General features: G+C 36.6%; 3 protein-coding genes across 7 annotated transcripts in view; 2 read left to right on the top strand and 1 right to left on the bottom strand.

Moving 5' to 3' along the window:
* Positions 1-2,044, bottom strand: part of LOC145256502 (very long chain fatty acid elongase AAEL008004-like) — a 462,810-nt gene extending 460,766 nt beyond the window's left edge. The window contains exons 1-2 of one of the 5 annotated variants that reach the window (XM_080115480.1): positions 1,794-2,044; positions 597-911 (exon numbers count right to left, since the gene is read on the bottom strand). In XM_080115480.1, coding sequence (XP_079971606.1) covers positions 597-654 — 58 coding nt within the window. In that variant the 5' untranslated portion in view covers positions 655-911; positions 1,794-2,044. The other 4 variants (XM_080115499.1, XM_080115471.1, XM_080115508.1 and 1 more) reach the window with 4 other exon arrangements.
* Positions 2,045-18,188: 16,144 nt separating this feature from the next.
* Positions 18,189-19,013, top strand: LOC145261382 (uncharacterized). Its single transcript, XM_080119776.1, has one exon. The coding sequence runs from the start codon at positions 18,189-18,191 to the stop codon at positions 19,011-19,013; it is 825 nt and encodes a 274-aa protein (XP_079975902.1).
* A 1,393-nt stretch (positions 19,014-20,406) lies between these two features.
* Positions 20,407-22,122, top strand: LOC145261350 (uncharacterized). The gene is made up of 2 exons (XM_080119775.1): positions 20,407-20,951; positions 21,459-22,122. The coding sequence occupies exons 1-2, from the start codon at positions 20,407-20,409 to the stop codon at positions 22,120-22,122; spliced, it is 1,209 nt and encodes a 402-aa protein (XP_079975901.1).
* Positions 22,123-22,630: the final 508 nt, after the last annotated feature.

The raw sequence follows: 22,630 nt of genomic DNA, 5'->3' as shown, positions 1-22,630 counted from the left end.
AAAAGCAAAGTTTTCGGGTAAAATGAAAAAAAAAAAATAATAATAATAATAATGCAAATTTCAAACTTTCAAAATATTCGTTAAATTTTCATCGCTACGAAAAAAGTTTGTTTTTAAACCCTTTCTATGACATTTGGCAAAGGAAGAAACATGTGTACGTTCTTTTTTTTTTTTTTTTTTTTTTTTTTTTGACAACGGTGCACATTCAAAGCAAACAAAACTTTTTTTTTATATAAAACAGATAAAGAAAAACAAAACTGAAAAATAATTTATGCCTCCTGCTTGTAGTAGAAAACTTCCATCATCTGTCAGTAATAACACAACTTAAATATGGAATACGATCGCGTAATTTTGATAAATACACATTGTCATTTTTTACAATTAACCAAATATTTATTAAAATAAAAAAAAAAACTAAAAGTATTTTTCAAATCCTATTAAAAATTTGGAGGATTATTTTCTAATCCTTCCACTTGCAGAACACTGGGTAAACAATAATTATATGTGATTTTAAATTAATGTTTGTTTAGAAAATGATTAAGTTTACAAATATTTAAAATTAAATTTAAAAAAAAAAAAGGGGGAAAAACACCTACCTCCATTTTTAAGAAAGTCATCATAATATTTAGTTGCCTTGGTAATGAATGAATTCATAGTTTGTTTTTTTTAGACAACTTGACGAGTATTAAAAGTTGGTCGGTTAAAGCTTTTTGTGTGTGTGGGATGGGGGATCATATACTGGAGGTTTGGGTTGGTTTTGCAATCATAAGTATGCTTGTTGAAAGAGTAAACTCGATTTCAAGAATTGTCTTTTTTGTTTGTTTCGTTCCCAGTCGGAATGAACTGTAGGCGGGCATTCGTTGTCGGCAAATAAGAATCGGTGAAGGCTGCGCTCTTTTCTCTCGTAACACCTGTGGAATTCAAAAAAAAAAAAAAAAAAAAAAAAAATTAATTGATATTAAGACAATAGCAAAACAAAATTTAGAAGTTTTAAAAGATTTAACTTTTTTTTTTAGGGATTTATTCACTAAAATCGTATGTAAAGAATTTTAAAAGACGATATTTTTTGCAAAGTTGCACTCGCAGTTTTATTGGGGAAAGATTTAGTGACAGGCGTTACAATATCACCACTCCCTTGCTAACAAAGCGCACCTGTATGCGTCAACTACAAAAATATCCTGGTTTTAAAGTAACCGGATTTTAACTAGATTTTTATTTTATAGACGAAAATAATAAAAATACTATTAAAAAACAAAAAAATTAAATGAACAATAAACTTAAGTACTGAAGTAGTTTTGTTCCTAATTCTTTTTGATTGAACGAAACCGCAACCATTCGATTTACCCATGGAAATTGTTGCTTAATCCAAATAACTTACCACTTGTTTTTGTTTTTTCGTTATATTAACTATGATTTACAAACTAAATTTTGACGAAAATAATTATTTTTACCAAATTACACACACACGTGTATCTTTAAGCACACACAAAAACTTAAGATAAAAGGCAGTAAATAATTTTTGTTCAAACAAATAAAAGTGATAAGCTGGCTACATTCGAAATTCTTTTGACCGGTTTAAAAGTAGTTTTCGAATTCGACAGCGACATCAATAATTGTAGTTTTATGGGAGAAGAAATTTGGGTGTGTCATTATTTAAAGAGAGAGAGCAACATTCAACAACGCATAGAATCGGCATCAAATGTAGTAGTCCACCTCCTTTATTTTGAAAACAAATTTAAAGAAGTTAATAAAAAGAATGTCGATTAAAACAAACAATAAAAAAAAATACTTGCCTTTAATGAATTGAGGTTGTCGAAAAAAAAAGTAAATTTGATATTCATGAACGAAATGTAGGGGGGGGGGCGTAAAAAAAGGGCGCGTAAAAATGAATATTGAATGAAATTGACATCAGAACAAAATGTTTTCGAAATATCAAAAACAATGTTTTCAGCTTTCAAACAAAATGGATGTAAAAATGAAAACATTTTTTTTTAATTGAAACTGATTTTGCATACAATATACATTACAATAATTGATAATTTTTTCATTAGCAATTATTGTTTCCCAGCCCCACACACACACATTGGATGTATGCATGCATATCGCTTTTACAGATGTCATTTCTGTGTTTATTTTATTATTATTGAATTCAGCTATATGCAGAAAAATATATACATAAAATATATACAGACAAATATATACAGAAAAATATATGCAGAAAAATATATACAGAAAATATATACAGAAAAATATATACAGAAAAAAATGTTTTACCTACATGTAGTTAGGAATAATTTTTATGATCAGAAATATTTCATATACAGGGTGGAACAGTAAAATTGTCGCCCTAAAAAAAACAACATTAAAGCTTTATTTTAAAACTTTTATTGAAAAAAAATTAATTCAAGTAACTTGATTATGTAGCAGCGCTGACATCTATTCAATATAGCCGCCTCAATCACCGCCTCTGTACGGGCCCGGAACTGGGAGCATGCCTTTTCCCCAAGCGTCGGCGGGAGCTTGGCAAATACTTGGCGGATGGTGGTTTTAGTGTTGTGGAAGGTCATGTTGATGATGTTCTCGACGTATGACCAAACGAAGTAGTCCAGCAGGTTCAGATCAGAGGAGGAGGGGGGCAGTGAGAGAAGGGTACAAAAGCACTCCTTCTGAAGCCAAGCCTGGGTCTCTTTGGACTTGTGAGCCAGCGCTGAGTCCTGCTGCCACACCTAGGGTCTGCCAGCGGTGACCTAATTGCAACAGGAGATCATCACACTCTTCAGCACATCCAGATACACTTTGGTGTTGACTTTCAAACCAACTTCAAAGATGGGAGGTCGCATGATGTGGCCTTCACTTTAAACCACACCAATGCCATAACTGTGGCTGGAAACTTCATTGAGCTGTGCCCTAAAGCATTGAACCATCCGGATTTGCATTTTGAGTGTGCCAGCAATTATGTTATCATAACTTGGATCGATAGAGAGCATGAGTACTGCAGTGCATCTCCGACCTCATTTGTTGAACATTGTGCCATTTTCATAATAGAAGGCTCCTATCGCTCTTGGGATTTGTACACAACTGGTCAGCAACTAAAAAATAAAACTGGTTTTCATAAAATGGAAGTTGAATCATGTTAATTTTATTTATTGCGGACTATTATCCTCATCTTTTCTTTTCTTTGTTGTTTCATGATGTTTCGGCCAACTATTCCTCTGGCCTTCGTCAGGTGTTAACTGCGATGGGATAGGAACTCTGAATCCTCTGTCTGCATCCACTGCAATTACTACCTTCCATAGTTGTTGTCATCCCACCACGTTTTGGCCAAGTAAGCCGGCCAGTTACCACCTGACGAAGGCCAGAGGAATAGTTGGCCGAAACATCCTGAAACAACTAAGAAAAGATGAGGGCAATAGTCTGCAATAAAATAAATAAAACTCATCTCAATAATGAATTCCAATTAAATAATATATGGAATCATGTTGGCTTTTCTAGTGCAACAATTTTATCGTTCCACCCTGTATATGGTAATTTAAAAAATTTGTTCATTATTTAATATTTTGCATTTTAATTTTTTTTTTTTATGTCTGTGTGAGCATATGCACCACATGGGTCAATTTCCTCGTCCTATCATTAAGCACATTTCGAAGCATGCTACTTAAGTTTGTTGAAGTGTGTTAATTACTCATATTTTATTGGTCAGTGTTTTGATATGAAATTAGGAATAGACTTGAATATAATTTATGAGGGTTGCTTATTTTTTCATGAGTCCTGTTTTTTATGTGTGTGTTAATGCCTGTTTGGTTACTGTATTGGTTCTGGTTTATGTATGCTCTCTATCGATCCAAGTTATGACAACATGACCATTGCCGGCACACTCAAAATGCATATATGTACATGTTTTGTCTAGCACCACATTCATTTTTATATATATGTATATATATATGTACTCTCTGGTGTGTGTTTGTAGTAATTAATATGAGTACATCCGGATCCTTTCTCCTTACAAGATTATGATTGGCTGGTTAAGCCATAAATACAGACTGGTAGAGACACCTGTGACAGACATTGAAAGGTATGCCTCAACCCTCATGCTAAGGAATACCAGCTCTGACCATAAACACTCATTCAGTATGATGACTTACCAGCTTATTATTCAAAAATGTTGTAAAGACCACTCAACTATTTCAACCGAATATATCCTTTTACACAGGGCATATCAGATTTAATGCTATGTAAAAATTTTTTAGAAAGTTCTTTTCTTGTGTAAGGAATGAGGAATAATCTTCAGTTTGAAAAATCGACATTGAATTTGCCTCTGCTGCATATGTGAATATGTTGTGAAACTAATTTTTGTTTTCTGGAATTTTTATGTTTCTTTCATGTAAAGAAACTCTTGGCACCACCGAAGCACTCAGCAACAGAATCTCTCTGCAACATGACTCCTTTTATATTCAATTGAAAAAGGGTGTAAGCAACTTTCGCACTCAAGAGTGTGACTTTGGCATTCCTCACTTCAAAATTATGTGATTGTTTAAAAAAAAAAGAAAAAAAAAAAGAAAGCTTTAGTTTGTTTGTCTTTTTTTTTCAATAACTATTTATAACTTATGATGATTGATTAGGAGGTTATGATGAGTTGGTAGAGTTACCTGTGTCTGGCCGGATCAGACTGAAATTGAATTTTGAACAGCACTAACCCATCTCCACTACTAAATAGGTATCAAGAGAACACTGGAACATAATGAGAATTGTTTGAGAGGCTTTTGTTGATAAATTATCTTATAAAATTATTTCATAAATTAAATATAAATTATATCCAGAGCTTTTATTCTAACAGGCTACTTATGGGAAAACAATAAGAACAGGATAACACATCCTATCATAAAATGACCAACTCTGGAAATAATTTTATTGTAGTTTTCGTGTCAAACTCCATTGACATTTATTTCAAGTCTGTTCATTCATGTCCTAACTCCCATATCATTCCAAATCTCGGTGTGAGTGTGTCACGTAAAGCCAAAGTACAATTTAACCTAACATATACTTTATAATGCACATTAACAAAATAAATTCCTCATGCAACCTCTTGTGGAGGCTTTTAACCGATAAAAACAGGAGAAACGGAGTAGCAGCATTTCAGAATACATTTGAATTAACATTAAAATTGCAACAATAGAATAAATGACAGTTCAGTTTGATCAAAAGTGTATTTTGTTATTGTCCAAAGTGTTCTATTACTGAAGGAAAAAATGTTGGGTTTTTTTTTTGCTGAAAAGTGAAAATCATTTTTTTGCTGAAAAGTGAAAATCATTTTTTTGCTGCAAGAGAAAACTTGTTCTTTTAAAACTCAAACATGGTGTAACATTATAAAAGAATTTTCTAAAAAAATGTTCAGACATGCATAATTTTTTGGGCAACAAACATGTCTATCAGAATGTGTGGAGTTGAAAGACGTGATTTGGCTGTCTTTGGAGGTTTTGTATCATTTTGTTCAAGAAGTATTATTGTGGTCAAAACGTGGGATTTCCGTGTACTATCTAAAAATGCTTACTTTAATCTGTCAACCAACTTTGACTCTTTCATTTCTCCAAGATCCAGAGTAAAAACTTGTCATAATGTTTGAGCACACGATGTTATGTGAGTCAGGCTCAATCAAGTTCTTTATAAACATATTAGTTTATGATGCAATGTCCCTAGGGTCAACTGATTTGATGACAAGTATTCATGAGTAAAAAACTGTTGAAGTAGCATCCAAGTCTGTTTGCATAGTGTTGCAAATTCAGATGAATCTAAAGGACTGAACATTTGACCAGATAATGTAAGTGGGATACTGTATAGCAGTTTAGTTGGGATTTAGATAAATCATCTTTAATGGCAGAATGACAATCAAGGAGAACAATGGGCACATGCTCAATCGAATGTGGGAGATCAGGGGTTGCATGCAACAATGCCTTTTACTGTCAATGAAAGTGCTGCATCATTCCAGTGGAATCTGGATATTACTAGTAGTCATCTACTTGTAATATCATATAGTTTAATACTCAGCATTTTGGATTGTTTGTCAAATAGACAGGATTCAAACTACTTGCCACGATCAGCAGCAATTGTTGCTAAGACATCGTGATGTAAAATACAGCCCAATATCAGAATTTATGCTGTAGTTTCAACAGAAAAACACTCAATATGATGGCTTCAACCATTGTGAAAAACAATCAATGCAAGTGGGAGTCGTCTAAGCTGGCTAGAATTCAATCAAATAAATGTGCATGTGGTTGAATTTTGCATCAGGAGTGCTGAATGTTCGAATGAGCCTTGTTCAACTTTTCAAAGGGTTGATAAGAATGGGTTCAAGCAGTGATTTTGCATCTCATGTTCAGCCAGATTCTTCTGGCTGAACATGACTTTAACTCTAAGACTCTATTGTGAGCCAGTCCATACAAGAAAAGAAAAGACAGTCCTTCAGTAATTTTCAGGAATAAGAGAGTGAGGTGAATTCAAAGATGACTCATATAAGAATTGTTCATTTCCTGTAGGGGCAGGGATGTACTGGAGTTTGTAATTATCAAATTGTGGATTTAACATTTAAATCCATCAAGATAGCTGGACCAAAGCCATCAAAGAGGTTAATATCTTCTGTTAGTGAAATACCACTGATGGGAAGATGAGATAGTATATTTGCAGCAGTGTTTTGTGAAATGGATATATGTTGTATGTTGCTGGAGAACTGGGAAATGAAATTCGAATGTTTAGTTTCCTAAGGGGAATATTTGTCTGGTTGAGCATATAGTTAACGTAAGTGGATGATGATCCATGTAAATAGCCAATTCCTAACCTTCTAATGCATTGCAAAACTCTTTAATAGCTACTTAAATAGCCTAGTTGATGTCCAAAAATACTAAATGACTTTGGTGTCAATCAATGAGGAAAATATGACATGTTTGATGTTACTGTAAAATTGTGCCAGTTGCAGAGGTAGATGTATTAACAACCATAGAAATCTCAGCATCAGGTATAGAATGTTATAGTAAAGATCTATTTGCCAGCTTTTTCTTCACCTCATTAATATGGCAGTAATCAAGTGAAATGTGTTCATATTTCTTCTTTCTATTCTTAGATAGATTGATAAAGGATTAAGTTTATTTTCACAATACACGTTGAAATGTTTGTAGTAGTTCAATAGTCTAAGAAAATGTTGTAATTGACATAAGATGAGTTAGTGGACGTAGATCAAACAGAGTTTTAATTTTTTCAAGGTGAAATACCTTCCAAGCTTATTATATGGAATAGGAATAAAAACTTGTGACACTAAAGCTTCAGCCTTGTAATGCTGAAAGCAGTCTAAAAAATAGATATTTTAAATGTTTTCATTTAAATTATTTTAAATGTTTTCATTTAAATTTTAACTATGATGAGGACGTCTATATACAAAGTCTATGTTACAAACTACTTCATCCATAAAATGCTGAAAAGTGCTAGCTGCATTATGTAAGCTGAATAGCATAGTTAAAAATTCAAACGTTCTAAAAAGAGTAATGGGAGCAGTTTTAGAAATCTCTGCAGGAAATCAGTAATGGTAAGCCTTCAGAAGATCTAATTTTGAAATAATTTTACAACTGCAAAGATGAAGCAAAATTTGGAATTTGGGAACTAGGGTAACAATTGGGAACAGCAATCCAGTTTAGTCAATGGATGTCTCTGGTAGAACACGATGTGTAAAGGGGAAGCCCAAAAGCTAAATGAGTAATGAATAATACTTAGCTGAAGCATGTAATCAATGCCTGGCTTCTTCAAGGAGAGGTAGTGAGAAAATGAAAAAACAGGAGCAGCAATTGTTTGAATAAAATGAACAAGAAAGTATGAAGGTTTGTTTATTCGAAAATTTAAGTTTATTAGACCAGGAAAAGAATCTACTACTGAATGATAATGTTTTTCAGTCAAAATACACAACTAGTAAACTGCTTAAAAACTTTTCTACTAGATAAAGATAGAATCTATCAGCCTTTGTCCATGCATGTTTACTATCAGCATAGGGATATCAGCAATTATAAAGATCCTAATGATATCTGTGCATAATTGCAAGACCAAACTTAGAAAATTTAGAAGCCAAATAGTAAATGCAGTTCTAGTGTTAACTAGTAAGTGATACTGCGAAATGAAACCTTTATGTAAAATGCACAACTTATGGGAAAAAAGTATCATGCTCGTTTATTCCTTCTCTCATTTCCATGATTCTTTTAGGTTTATTGCACTGGTGGGCCTAACTGTTACTTTATCTGTGGTATATACAAAAATTATGGGATATTAATATTGTGTCAGAGAAGATGATCAACAATAATGTCAGCACATAGGTGACAACCTCTATGTCTCTATCTCCTCTGTCAACAATTTTATAGTTTTTTTGCGTGACTGTATAACCCAAGTCCAAGGTTGATTTAGTAATTTATGCCACCTTGCTGGAATTTGTATAACCTATGACTTTGTATGCCAAGGATGCAGTTTGTTCTACTATAATCCCTTTCTATCATAGGGCAAGTATGGCCTGCACAATAGATACAAATAATTATCTCAATAATTCGTAATTTCTGAAGATGTCTTAAGTTAATTCATGCTTCTGATGAAGTATTAGGTTGGTGCAAAAACAATTCTCACATTTTATATATGATTTCTAAATTAATTCATTGCTATGTATATCATTTTGAAGCGTGTTTTTTGCTCTATCAAATCGTGTTATTCGTTACCATTTCATTTTTTTTTGTAGACTTTTTGAAAGCATAGACAAAATTCAAATTCACACGATTTTCTTGTTTCAACTCAAATTAGGCCAAAAAGCTGCCGAGACAGCTCGTGATATCAATGATTTGTTTGACCCAGAAACCACTAACGAACGTGTAGCACAAAGGTGGTTCAAGAAATTTCACAATGGTGATGAGAGCTGTGGTTGATAACGAACATTTAGAAGCCTTAATTGAAGCCGATCTTCGCAAAACCACTTGAGAAGTTGCTGTTGAACTCGAGGTCAACCACTCAACAGTCATTCACCATTTAAAACAAATAGAGAAGTCAAAAACGTTGAATAAATGGGTGCCACATGAATTGAACAATAATAAAAAAAATCATCATTCTGAAGTGTCTTCTATGCTTCTTCTGCGCAACAAAAACGACCCGTTTCTCAAATGGATTGTGATGTGTGATGAGAAGTGGGTCCTCTATGACAACCAGTGATGTTCGGCACAGTGGTTGGATGCTTGAGAAGCACAGTGGTTGGATGCTGGAGAAGCTCCACAACACTCCCAGAAGCCGAAATTGCACAAAAAAAAAGTTATGGCGACTGTTTGGTGGTCTGCGACCAGTCTCATCCATCACAGCTTCTTGAATCCAAGCAAAGCAATTATGGCAGAGAATTACTGCTGAAAAATTGATGAAATGCACTAGAAGTTCCAACATTTTGGTCAATATGGAGGGATCAGTTCTCGTCTATGACAATACTTACCCACATGTTGCTCAACTGACCCTGCAGAAACTGAAAAAATTGGGCTACGAGACTCTGCCTCATATGCCATATTCATCTGACCTCTTGTCCACTTATTATCACTTTTTCAAGCATCTCGACAACTTCCTGCACGAAAAATGCTTCAAAAGCCGAGATGATGCCGAATTGACCTTCAATGACTTCATCACTTCTAGAACTCTGGATTTCTATGCTAATGGGATAAATAAACTTGTTTCTTGTTGGAAAAAAATGGTTCTTATTTTGACATTATTTTTGCACCAACTTAATAGCTCCCATCTGAGAAGACTGCAAGGCATAAAATCTTATGGTCTGTGAGTATGTGGAATTGCTGAGCTTCCAGGAGTTGATGGAAATGGCATATTTCAGAGAATGAGCTGAACAATTCTCTAGAAAATGTACTGTAGCATGTTTTTGTTTCCATCAATTTTCTGGAGAAAAAGAAACTGAGCTTCCAGTCTATGTCACATTTTTTTTTTTTTTTACAGAACACCTCCAGATGCATTTAAAGCCAGACGCAGATTACAGTTGGATTGGATGTGCAACAACTTGACAGTTTCCTCTAATATGGATTTTACCTTAGGGAATGATATTACCACATTTGTCAACAAGTTTTTCAATGGTAAAAGTACTTGGGTACAGTGGCGGAGGAATCTACAGTAAAAATTTACTAGGCATAAGAATTGGTGTAAGTGTTTCATTGTAGTGGGAATGGGAAAATCTTCAATGACATCACTGTCTCTGATGATGAGAAAATTCCCTTCTCTGAGATATGGTGCCACAAAAATGTGTCTTCAGATTGATACACTTTAATGGGTTTAAGATCACACTATATTGTTTTAATTTTTATTTTAATGGATTTAAGATCACACTATTGTTTTAATTTTTATTTTAATGGATTTAAGATCACACTATATTGTTTTAATTTTTATTTTAATGGATTTAAGATCACACTATATTGTTTTAATTTTTATTTTAATGGATTTAAGATCACACTATATTGTTTTAATTTTTATTTTAATGGATTTAAGATCACACTATATTGTTTTAATTTTTATTTTAATGGATTTAAGATCACACTATATTGCTTCAGGCATTCAAATACTTGCTGTGCATGATCAATGTGTTGATGTATATTCTGTATATATTGATTTATATTCTGTATATATTGATTTATATTCTGTATATATTGATTTATATTCTGTATATATTGATTTATATTCTGGCTAGCAATGAGTATATCATTTATATATGCACAGTAAACTCCATATAAGGCCTGGTCTATAAATCTCTGGAATAGTTGTTCTACATTTTGCAACCCAAACAGAACTTGTAAAAATTCAAACATTCCAAATAATGCAACCGTAGCCATTTTGGGCTTATAATGGGGTATGATCCCACACAGTCGGACGATTCTATTTATAAACGATGCTGCTAAGAACTGACGAATCAAATTAATTCACGCTCTACTACCAACCAATCAGAAACCAGAATTGCTTCATAAATATTAAACCTTTTCTGGAGCAATTTCACATGTTCTTTCCCGGGTTTCGACACGGTAAGAATATTTTGTTCTGTGGAACTGTCTACAACAAACAAGTCACCTCCCAGGACTTGTGTGTAACAGCGAACCATCTGAAACTGTTCTGAAACTCAAAATGGCTTACACTTCTCGAGGTTATGCGCCCAGCGTGTGTCTTTATTTCGATGGATCCGAATCAAAATTCGAATTGTGGCAAGTTAAATTTCTGGGATATCTACGAATCCAAAAGCTACACAAAGTACTACAAATACAACCTGAGAACAGAAACGACCCCGACTTCATTGAAAAGAACGCAACTGTCTTTGCGGAATTAATACAGTGTTTAGATGACCGAATCACTGGTAATGAGAGAAGCCCTGGACGACGGCTGCAAAGCATTAAACATATTGAGAGAGCATTATTTATCGAAAGGAAAACCCAAAATTATTTCTTTATACACTGAACTGACCTCTCTAAAACGAATGGAAGCCGAAACTATTACTGATTATATTATAAGAGCCGAGACAACTGCAAATTCTTTAAAAATGTCTGGTGAAGTTATAAGTGACAGTCTGTTAATTTCCATGGTCCTTAAGGGATTATCGAGTGATTTCAAGTCATTTACCACCGTGATAACCCAGAAAGAAAAACCCATGACTGTTAGCCAATTCAAGGTAGCACTCAGAAGTTACGAAGAAACTGAAAAAATGATCACAGGAAAAAACGAATCCACAAATATCATGAAATTTAAAAATACACACATAAAAACACCAAAATCGAATTATACCCATGCCAGAAATAAAAAACGCAACTTTGCCAAAAGCAGGTTTTTTCCTAAGAAAAGTACAAAAATTATTTGTTATAATTGTGGACGACCTAATCACAAGAGTTTCCAATGTAGATACAGGACTCAAAATGGCGACTACATTAAAAATGTAGAGAGCTCTGTAAGCGAACATACATTTTTATTTTTGTGTACATTTGATGCGTCAAGAAGCAATAATAATTTTCTTGTCAATTGTGGGGCCACGGCACATGTGATTACAAAGGAATCTGATTTTATCAATTTTGATCCCAACTTTAAGCCACAAAATCATTTTGTAGAACTAGCTGACGGGAGTCGAGTCAATGATATCGTTTTGAAAAGAGGCAATGTGAAAATCTCGCTAAAGAACAATAAAGGTGAACTGTGTTTCTGTATTCTAGAAAACGCTCTTCTAATCCCAAAATTTAAACAAAATATATTTTCTGTACAAGCAAAGTGCAAATATAAACTTTAGCCCCAATAAATCAAAACTGGTATACCCGAATGGAACTGTATTCGACATTAAAGAAAATGGAAGACTATATTATTTAAATAGCGTAGTCCCATCAAAAACCGCCTGCCATGATCTACAGACATGGCATAAAATTCTTGGACACTGCAATATTCCTGATATCAAAAAGTTGCCGACTGTAGCTGATGGAATGCAAATACAAAAATCAAAAACCTTTAACTGCGACATCTGTACGCAAGGGAAAATGACAAGCTATTAAAACAAGATACCAGACAAAAAAAAAAAAAAAAAATCCTATCAATGGTGCATTGTGACTTGAACGGTCCCGTAGAACCGATGGCCAGAGAACATTATAGATATGTGTTGAATTCCGTAGATGACCATTCAGGTTTAATAATGGTTTACTTTTTAAAGAACAAAGCTGATACCCTGCTAGCAACTAAGAAATATCTAGCCGACATGGCCCCCTACGGTGAAATCAAGTGTATTCGCTCTGACAATGGTACGGAATTTACCAATAAAGACTTTGAACTTTTATTAATTAACCATCATATCAGGCATGAAACATCAGCTCCTAGATCGCCACACCAAAACGGGACTGCTGAACGTGCGTGGCGGACACTTTTTGAAATGGCAAGATGCCTACTCATTGAATCAAAACTCCCTAAAAACCTCTGGGCGTATGCCTATGCGGCAGCCTATATACGCAACAGGTGTTTTAACAAAACACTATCTAAAACTCCATATGAATCTTTCTGCGGTAAAAAAACAAATTTAAGCAGAATGCATATATTTGGTTCAACTTGCTTCACATATATAGAGAAAAAGTGTAAATTGAATATTAAAGCTGACAGAGGTATATTTCTTGGATACGATAAAAACAGTCCAGCCAATTTGATATTTTTTCCCGAAAAAAATAAAATAAAAAGAATCCGGTGTGTAAAATTCACAGACACGTTTAATTTTACAGATGAAAACCCGTCATATGGAGAGGATGAAATTATATTACCTCAAATAATTAGAACAAACGAAAACAATAAAAATGACGGAGACGAGAGTGTCCATGATGATGATGATGATGATGATGATAAAGTCGAAAGATATCCCAAAAGTAATAGAAGAGGACCCGATTTTTTTGTGGTCGACAATATAAAGGATTATCAAATCGACTATTGCTATTCAATGGAAAATGCGCCAAAAAGCTTCAACAAAGCAATTAATTCAGAACATTGTGATGAATGGAAAATTGCCATGAAAAAAGAAATAGATGCCTTAACCGAAAATGATACCTATACGGTAGTGCCTCTCCCAAGAGATAAACATGTTATTTCTACCAGATGGGTCTTTACAAAAAAGAATACAGCATCAGGCGTAGAACAGTGCAAAGCAGAATTTGTTGCTAAGGGGTGCTCTCAGATTTACGGTAAAGAGTACATTGCTACGTTTTCGCCGACCACAAACCTAACGACAATCAGAGTTTTACTGCAAGTCGCATCACAATATGACCTAAACATCCATCAAATGGACGTAAAAAATGCTTATTTGAATGCCCCAATACACTGTGAAATTTATATTACCCCTCCAGAGGGATTTATAATGAAAAATAAAAATAGCGTGTGGCGACTTAACAAGTCATTATATGGTCTAAAGCAGAGTGCTCAGTGTTGGAACACAGTATTCCATGATTATATTATTAAACAACAATTTAGACAATGCGCTGTAGACCCCTGTTTATATACCCAACACAAAGACGATAAACTACTGATTTTGGTTTTGTGGGTCGATGATATTTTAATCGCATCAAATTGTGACATAATGTTAACTGATGTTAAGAACAAATTAAGTAAAAGATTCAAAATGACCGATCTTGGCAAAATATCCTGGTTTCTGGGGATAGAATTTACTCAAAGGAAAGGACTTGTTACAATGACTCAATCGAGATACATCGACAAAATACTATTAAAATTTGGAATGGGAGAGTGCAAGAGACGCTCTACACCGGTCGAAAATGATATTAATAAAAATATACACACAGAATCTGAAATAATAAATGACACACAATATCGTGAAATTATAGGTAGTCTTATATATTTAATGACTGCAACCAGGCCCGACATATGCTATACAGTAACAAAACTGTCACAAAAATTATCACGACCGACAATGAAGGATTTAAACAGAGCTAAACAAGTCCTACGTTATTTAAAAGGAACCAAAGAACAGAAGTTAGTATTTAGAAAATCAAGAAATCCCCTAAAATTAGAAGGTTTTTCGGATTCAACTGGCAAACGACGAGGATCGCAAGAGTGTATCTGGATATTGTTTCAGACTCCCAGAAAATGGGCCTATTATTTCATGGAAATCTAAAAAGCAACAGATTGTATCTCTCTCTACGTGTGAAGCAGAATTTATCGCGCTCACACACACACGACCGAGGAAGCACTCTACCTTAAAATTATCCTGAAGACTATTTTAGAGCCAGAATTGATTACAAGCCCGGTAGTAATTAATTGTGATAATCAAGCCAGTATAGTCTTAGCACAGAACATGATAATCAACCAAAGATCTAAGCATATAGATATAAAATACCATTTCATAAAAAACGAGATAAAAAAAGGAATCCATTATTTTGAATTACATACCATCAGAACAAAATATCGCTGATGTATTTACGAAACCGGCGACACAGATAAAGCTACAACGTTTTTTCTCAAAACTTGTCGGTGAATTCAACGGAATAATTTTTTTTTTCTTTCACTGCCCTGTATGTATATAGATTTCTATATATTAAAAATACAGACCAGCGAAGTTCCACTTATGAGAAGGCTCTTACTTTTTTGCATGAATATCAGCGGAAACCCCTAGAGTATATAGATTTCTATATATCAAAAAAAAAAAAAAAAAAAAAAAAGTCCTGGACAAGACGTTAAACTATCCATTTTATTTGTATTAACACTTTAACCTACTAATGCGTAACTAATACTCTTGCTTAAAAAAAAAAAAAAATCTTTGTAATTTTCCTTTTTGACATTTGAACACAATTAAAAATGGCGTCTTTTTAAATGCTAAAATTCTAAGATCCAAATGATTTCTAATTTTTGTTATGTCTAAGTGAATATAAAATATATATTTATTTTTGAGCAGAACAAACACAAGGGACTTCCCCATTATAAAAAATAGGGAGGATGTTGCAATATTTTGGGCTTATAATGGGGTATGATCCCACACAGTCGGACGATTCTATTTATAAACGATGCTGCTAAAAACTGACGAATCAAATTAATTCACGTTCTGCTACCAACCAATCAGAAACCAGAATTGCTTCATAAATATTAAACCTTTTCTGGAGCAATTTCACATGTTCTTTTCCCGGGTTTCGACACGGTAAGAATATTTTGTTCTGTGGAACTGTCTACTACAAACTAGTCACCTCCCAGGACTTGTGTGTAACAGCGAACCATCTGAAACTGTTCTGAAACTCAAAATGGCTTACACTTCTAGAAGTCTCTACCAGTATTTTGTGATATGCTCAAATTAGGTCTAATTTCATGAAGAACCTATTAATTTGAGCCACTGTTGTTATTTTCTGGATATGTGGTACTGGGTAACAGCTTTCAGTGCTCTGTACTTTCCACATGCCATGTGTTAGAGTTTTTGTTCATTAAATAAAGAGGTAAAGCCCATTTTGCTTTTTGAAGGAAGAACTCTTCCTAACTTCATAATCTGTGACAATTTTGTTGGGTGCTAAACATCTAGCCTTGCTATGATGGCTGAACCTTTTATCTCTATGTAGTGTTACGTGTATGAAAAAACTTACTCATGAAAGGAAGGGACAGAAACTGAAAGATATTCCTTTAAAAATCTAACAAAAGCATCATCCTGGTTTGCATTTGCCACTGCTGGGCATAATAAAGTACCAGCATTGATCACATCACATACCGTAATTAAGTTTTTAAATCTCTTAAATATTAACCTGTTACCTGTTATATCTACAACTCCAAATACTTGCAAAAAATCAGTATCTAAAATAGCACATCAGCCACTATAAAAATATAGGTAGACAATCTATTTGCATCCATAATCCTTTCTCCATACTCCAAACCATTATGTATTAACAAATCATTTACACCTCATAATGTAAATTACAAGGAGGACATTTCCTGTCACTGCAATTACAGAAATGATGGACACCTGTGTCCTATTGTCTACTAAAATGAACGTTTCCACGTTTACAGTTGAGAGCAAGATTCATCGACAGTTGATCCTACTTCCTTCTGGCAGTTTAGGCTTTTCCCAGCCCATGATAATTACAAGGTGAAATACAAGAATCTGCCTTTTCGATAATCTCTTATGGCTTCAACACATTACTCTGTCCTGTTCTCATTTTGTAGAGTCGCTGTGAGTATCACTACACCTTTGTTATTGTTTCTCCTTCAGCATTAGTTTCACTAATTCCATCTTATTTATACAGCCTCTGTTACTCCTCAGTCAGTTTCATGAGCACACCGTCCTTGCCTGACATTTGCACACTGGCCACAGCTGGTAATTGTGTGAACAGTATATCAGCTATGCGATTTGCTATCATAACCAGCTGTTCAATGGGTGTGTTCAATGTCCTATATGGTGATTGTGACTTTATAGTGTGTTTATATCCACTGGCATAAAACAGGTTTGATGATGCTCTTATCACCCACCACCTTTGCCAACTTTTGTAGCTGTTTTAGAAATTGTGTGCTGTTTTTAGGATCGCCTGTTCTAAAAATTGAAAAAATGCTTGTGCATTGAGACTGTTACAGAAGTTGTAACTCATGCAGTACATGATATGATTTTCCGTGGGAGGGGAGATAATTAGTATCTTACATCAGTGATTATGTCTTGAGACAAGATCAACACCACATAGCAGAACTGATTTGTCTGCCCAGATATAGCTGTCTAAAAAGAACAAGACAGGATTGTCACAAAGCTAAACCACAACTTAGTCTAATGCAAGATACTGCTCATACTTACAAACAAAATAGGTTCTTTATGCAATTGCTACACCTATATAAATGTATATAAGACAGAGAGAGACAGAGAAAGAGAGCAAGGGAGGTAATATGCATGGAAAGTAGTGTAGCGTCTACCCCGGAACTAATTTTGACAGTGACATTGAACATTCACCGTTTCCGGAGAGCTCCAAAAAAAAGACAAAAAAAAGCCATGGCACTAAATTCGAGGAGTCTCTCGCTCTCTTTTTGCTCGCGAACACCAGAGGAGTAAGACGCGTTACTGCCACGCTCTGTTGCTCATGCGTGACACACCCTGTGCCGGTTCCAATGGTGAAACCACACAAAAAAAAGAAAAACATTCTTCTTATCTATTCACTCTGCTCCTTACCCGAACGGCTTTTCTAAAGAAAATTAATTTATCGTTTCTTTCCAACTTAACGCCAAAAACATTTGATCAGTCGGGAAGGATTTCTTCTTCTTTTTTTTTCGGACTCAAAATGAACACGTGTGTGATACACCAGGGCAAATAAATTTACACCTCGTATAACAAGCCAAGTCTGATTATTTGTTTTTAATTAATTTTTCTAAATATTTGTTTTCTTATTAATGTTTTTGAAAAATTAATTTTAAGTGAGCTGTTTGTTGTTTTGCCCAGCGAGCACCTTGCTTCACTGGTGACCCCTTATTTTCGTCAGATTTTGGCAGAACACGCAAGGAATTGTGGATATTATCAATAAGGAAGAATTACCTGTAATCACACAAGGGAAATTTCTCAGCGACCACGTGCATGCCGAATGACGTACATGTCGATCTTAGCGGCACATCGGTTTTTCTAGGCGTAAAGGATCTCACGGAGATTTTCTGCGGTCATCGTTCTCTTCAACACGTTCCCCACGATGGACAGTGAGGCGCTTCCTTCAACGACAGCTACTCAGGCTATTTTGAGGATTCCTCCTTTTTGGACGCACGATCCAACATTATGGTTCGCACACGTAGAGGCCCAGTTCTACATGCAAAGGATCCTGAGCGATGTGACGAAATTCAACCACGTGGTGGCCGCATTAACGCATGAAGTAATGGCGGAGATTCGCGACCTGATCATGTCACCCCCTGGATCGATCAGCTACGATTATTTCAAATCGGAATTGATTCGTAGGACAACCAATTCACAGCAGAAACGCCTTCGTCAACTTCTCGTAGAAGAAGAACTTGGAGATCGGAAACCGTCTCAGTTACTCAGACGTATGAAGCTGTTGATGGGTGAGAACTCACTACCGCCGGACATACTTAAACAACTCTTTGTCAATAGACTGCCATCGATTATTCAAATGATACTCGCCTCTTCGAATGACTCCACAACCGTTGAGGAGCTAGCGGACAAAATTATGGACGTGACCATTTCCATAGCCCCAGTTCACACGCACAGCTCTAACGATGCCCTGCCTAACGTCACAAACCCCTCCACGGATATACGTGAGGAACTAGAGCGACAGGCTCAAATGATTCATGACCTGAGTGAACAGTTACGTGGCCTCGAGCTCAAACCAAAAATGCATAAGCACCCCACTGAGCGAGTCCGTCCCCGGCGATTTAGCAGCACTCAGAACAGCGGTGGGCTCTGCAAGTACCACGCGCGTTTCGGTGAAAGATCTTACCGATGCCACCAGTCATGTTCATATACGAAGAAACGTCTCTCGGGAAACGCCCAGGCCAGGCAGTAGGAGCAGCAGACACTCCTGGCAAGAACAACATTCGTCGCACCCTGTACGTGACTGATAGAAACACTGGTATACGATTTCTTGTTGATACTGGTGCGGAAGTCAGTATCATCCCTAAGAAGTTCGTGAAAGAGAAGCATCCTCAATCAAACTTATTTCTACACGCAGTGAATCACTCCTCCATTCCTACTTACGGAGAGACATCGATAACATTAAATCTTGGATTACAGCGCGCACTATGTTGGGTCTTCATCGTCGCAAAGCTACCCGTTCTGATTTTAAGGGCGGATTTTCTGCACCATTTCGGCATCCTTGTAGATGTCAAACGCGGCAAACTCATTGATAATAACACTGGACGTTCCGTGTAAGGCATAATCAGTGGGTCGACCGAGATCAGCCCAGTTATACGTAAAGACACCATGGATCCGTATACAGATTTGCTGCGAGGTTTCCCGGAATTAACTCGTCCTACGTTTAATGGTGACAAAGTTAAACACGATGTCACTCATCATATCCAAACAAGGGGACCGCCTGTGAGGGCGCGCCCGCGCAGACTTAAACCCGATCATTTAAGGGCAGCTAAACAAGAATTTCAGCACATGTTGGATTTAGGCATTATTCGACTCTCTAATAGCAACTGGTCATCGCCACTCCACGTGGTGCCAAAAAAATCAGCCAGCGAATGGCACCCTTGTGGGGATTACTGCGCACTTAACAGTTGCACTACTCCGGACAATTACCCTATTCCGCATCTGCAAGACTTTTCTAACTCGCTTCACGGAAAAACAGTGTTCTCCAAAATCGACCTTGTTCGTGCGTACAACCAGATTCTCGTACACCCAGAGGATGTTTCTAAGACTGCGATCACAACTCCTTTCGGCCTTTTCGAATTCTTACGCATGCCCTTTAGATTACGTAATGCAGGGCAATCTTTTCAACGCTTTATCGACGCAGTTTTGCGAGGACTACCGTTCGTCATGCATATATCGACGATCTCCTCGTGGCAAGTGCATCAGAACGTGAACACTTACAGCATCTGCAGCAGTTATTTCACAGATTGACAGATTATGGCATTATTATTAACCCCCAAAAATGCGAGTTTGAAGTTTTTTCACTTTCGTTTCTCGGCCATTTAATCGACAAAGAAGGTATCCGTCCCCTTCCAGAGAAAGTCCAATCTATAGTCGATTACCAAGCTCCCACTTCACTTCGTAAACTTCGAGAGTTCCTCGGTTTAATTAATTTCTATCGACATTTCGTGCCCAATTGTGCTGAAATCGCGCAGCCATTAACCGACATACTCAGAAATAAAAACAAAAAAAATGAGACGATTACATTAAGCGAAACGGAATTACGTTCCTTCGATAAGGTCAAGCAGGCATTAACAGAAGCGACAATGTTGGTTTTTCCCTGTCCAGATGCACCCCTAGCTTTATCCGTCGATGCATCCTACGTTGGCATTGGAGGTGTACTGCAACAATTAGTGGATAATACTTGGCAACCACTAGCTTTTTTCTCAAGGCGTCTTCAGCACGCTGAAACCAAATACAGCACTTTCAGCAGGGAACTTTTGGCCGCATACTGCGCAGTTAAACACTTTCGTTACATGTTGGAAGGATCCACTTTCACGCTTTTTACGGATCACAAGCCGTTATCACATGCTTTGCTTGCCAAGCCCGGAAAACATTCACCCAGGGAAGCTCGCCATTTGGATTTCATATCACAATTTACTGCGGATATCAAGTATATCAGAGGGAAGGAGAACGTAGTTGCAGATGCATTGTCGAGAATGCACATCGATGCCATTCAAGCGATTGACGAGATCGACCTCCACCAGATCACCATCGACCAACGGGATGACGAAGAACTAAATCGCTTACGTCACTCCGAAAATCTAACTTTCAAGCGAGTCCCAGTACCTTGTTCCAACAAGACGATATGGTGCGATGTTTCGAACGGTCATGAACGCCCCTATGTACCCCTTAAGCATAGGCGAGCTGTCTTCTTTCAATTACACAACTTGTCACATCCTGGCATTCGTTCCATGCAGAAGCTGGTGACTTCTCATTTCATCTGGACAGCCATTAACCGAGACATTCGCGAATGGACCAAGAGTTGCGTCCCTTGCCAGAAATCGAAAATACAGAGGCATATTAAAAGTCCCCTTGCTACCTTCGCAACCTCTGAGGCATGATTTCAACACGTTCACATAGATTTAGTGGGTCCACTCCCACATTCGAGAAACTATACATACTTATTGACTTGCATCGACAAATTCTCTAGATGGCCTGAAGCCATCCCCATCGCAGATATTTCCGCAGAAACTGTTGCCCGAGCCCTGGTTACACATTGGATATCGCATTATGGTGTGCCTCACACCATCACAACCGATAGGGGCAGACAATTCGATTCCTATCTTTTTTCTGAGTTGTCTCGCCTACTGGGAAGCAAACACATAAGGACTACCTCGTACTATCCGGCGGCAAATGGCATGATCGAGCGTCTGCACCGTCAGTTGAAAGCAGCTTTTAGAGCACATTCCGACCCTAACATGTGGACAGAGTACCTCCCCTTCATTCTATTAGGCATCAGATCCACCATAAAAGCAGATATTGGCTTTACGCCTGCCGAAATGATTTACGGAACAACGCTGACTCTCCTTGGACAGATGGTCGCACCAACCACTCCTACACGCATGCCTGACCCAACAAGTTATACCTCTCGTGTGAGGGAATACTTGGCGAAACCTTTTAACATTGCCCCGAGAACACAGAACACACGCACTCACGTCCCCAAATACATACAATCGTGGGCTCATGTGTTTGTTCGGAATGATGGACGCACAGCTCGACTGCAAACACCGTATTCCGGTCCCTTTAAGGTATTGAAATGCTACTCAAAGTTCTTCGTTATCGACATTGACGGAAGACGAGATTCAGTCAGTGTTGATCGCCCGAAGAAAGCTATTCTGGATGACGATGTGCTAGCACGCAAACGGACACAAAACACTGCAGTTCAGAACGGAAACTTCGATTCACCAGTAATTACAACTTCTACCAGATCGGGCAGATCAGTGCAACGTCCTCACCGATTTGCTGTGTATACCCAGTGACTTTTCCACTTTCTTTTGTTCGACATACTGTCTAGTAGGGGGGTATGTAGCGTCTACCCCGGAACTAATTTTGACAGTGACATTGAACATTCACCGTTTCCGGAGAGCTCCAAAAAAAAGACAAAAAAAGCCGTGGCACTAAATTCAAGGAGTCTCTCGCTCTCTTTTTGCTCGCGAACACCAGAGGAGTAAGACGCGTTACTGCCACGCTCTGTCGCTCGTGCGTGACACACCCTGTGCCGGTTCCAATGGTGAAACAAAAAAGAAAAACATTCTTCTTATCTATTCACTCCACTCCTTACCTGAACGGCTTTTCTAAAGAAAATTAATTTATCGTTTCTTTCCAACTTAATGCCAAAAACATTTGACCAGTCGGGAAGGATTTCTTCTTCTTTTTTTTCGGACTCAAAATGAACACGAGTATGATACACCAGGGCAAATAAATTTACACCTCGTATAACAAGCCAAGTCTGATTATTTGTTTTTAATTAATTTTTCTAAATATTTG

The sequence above is a fragment of the Euprymna scolopes genome, chromosome 3, assembly GCF_053919585.1.
Source record: "Euprymna scolopes isolate OS-2025 chromosome 3, ASM5391958v1, whole genome shotgun sequence".
In the NCBI taxonomy this organism is placed as follows: domain Eukaryota; kingdom Metazoa; phylum Mollusca; class Cephalopoda; order Sepiida; family Sepiolidae; genus Euprymna; species Euprymna scolopes.
This window is presented reverse-complemented; position numbering and strand designations above follow the sequence as displayed.

Coding starts and splice junctions, on each gene's coding strand:
- LOC145261382 (XM_080119776.1), top strand. CDS start 18,189: ATGGACAGTGAGGCGCTTCCTTCAACGACAGCTACTCAGGCTATTTTG.
- LOC145261350 (XM_080119775.1), top strand. CDS start 20,407: ATGTTGGTTTTTCCCTGTCCAGATGCACCCCTAGCTTTATCCGTCGAT. Junction 20,952..21,458: donor TGTTCCAACAAGACGATATG/GTGCGATGTTTC, acceptor CCTACTGGGAAG/CAAACACATAAGGACTACCT.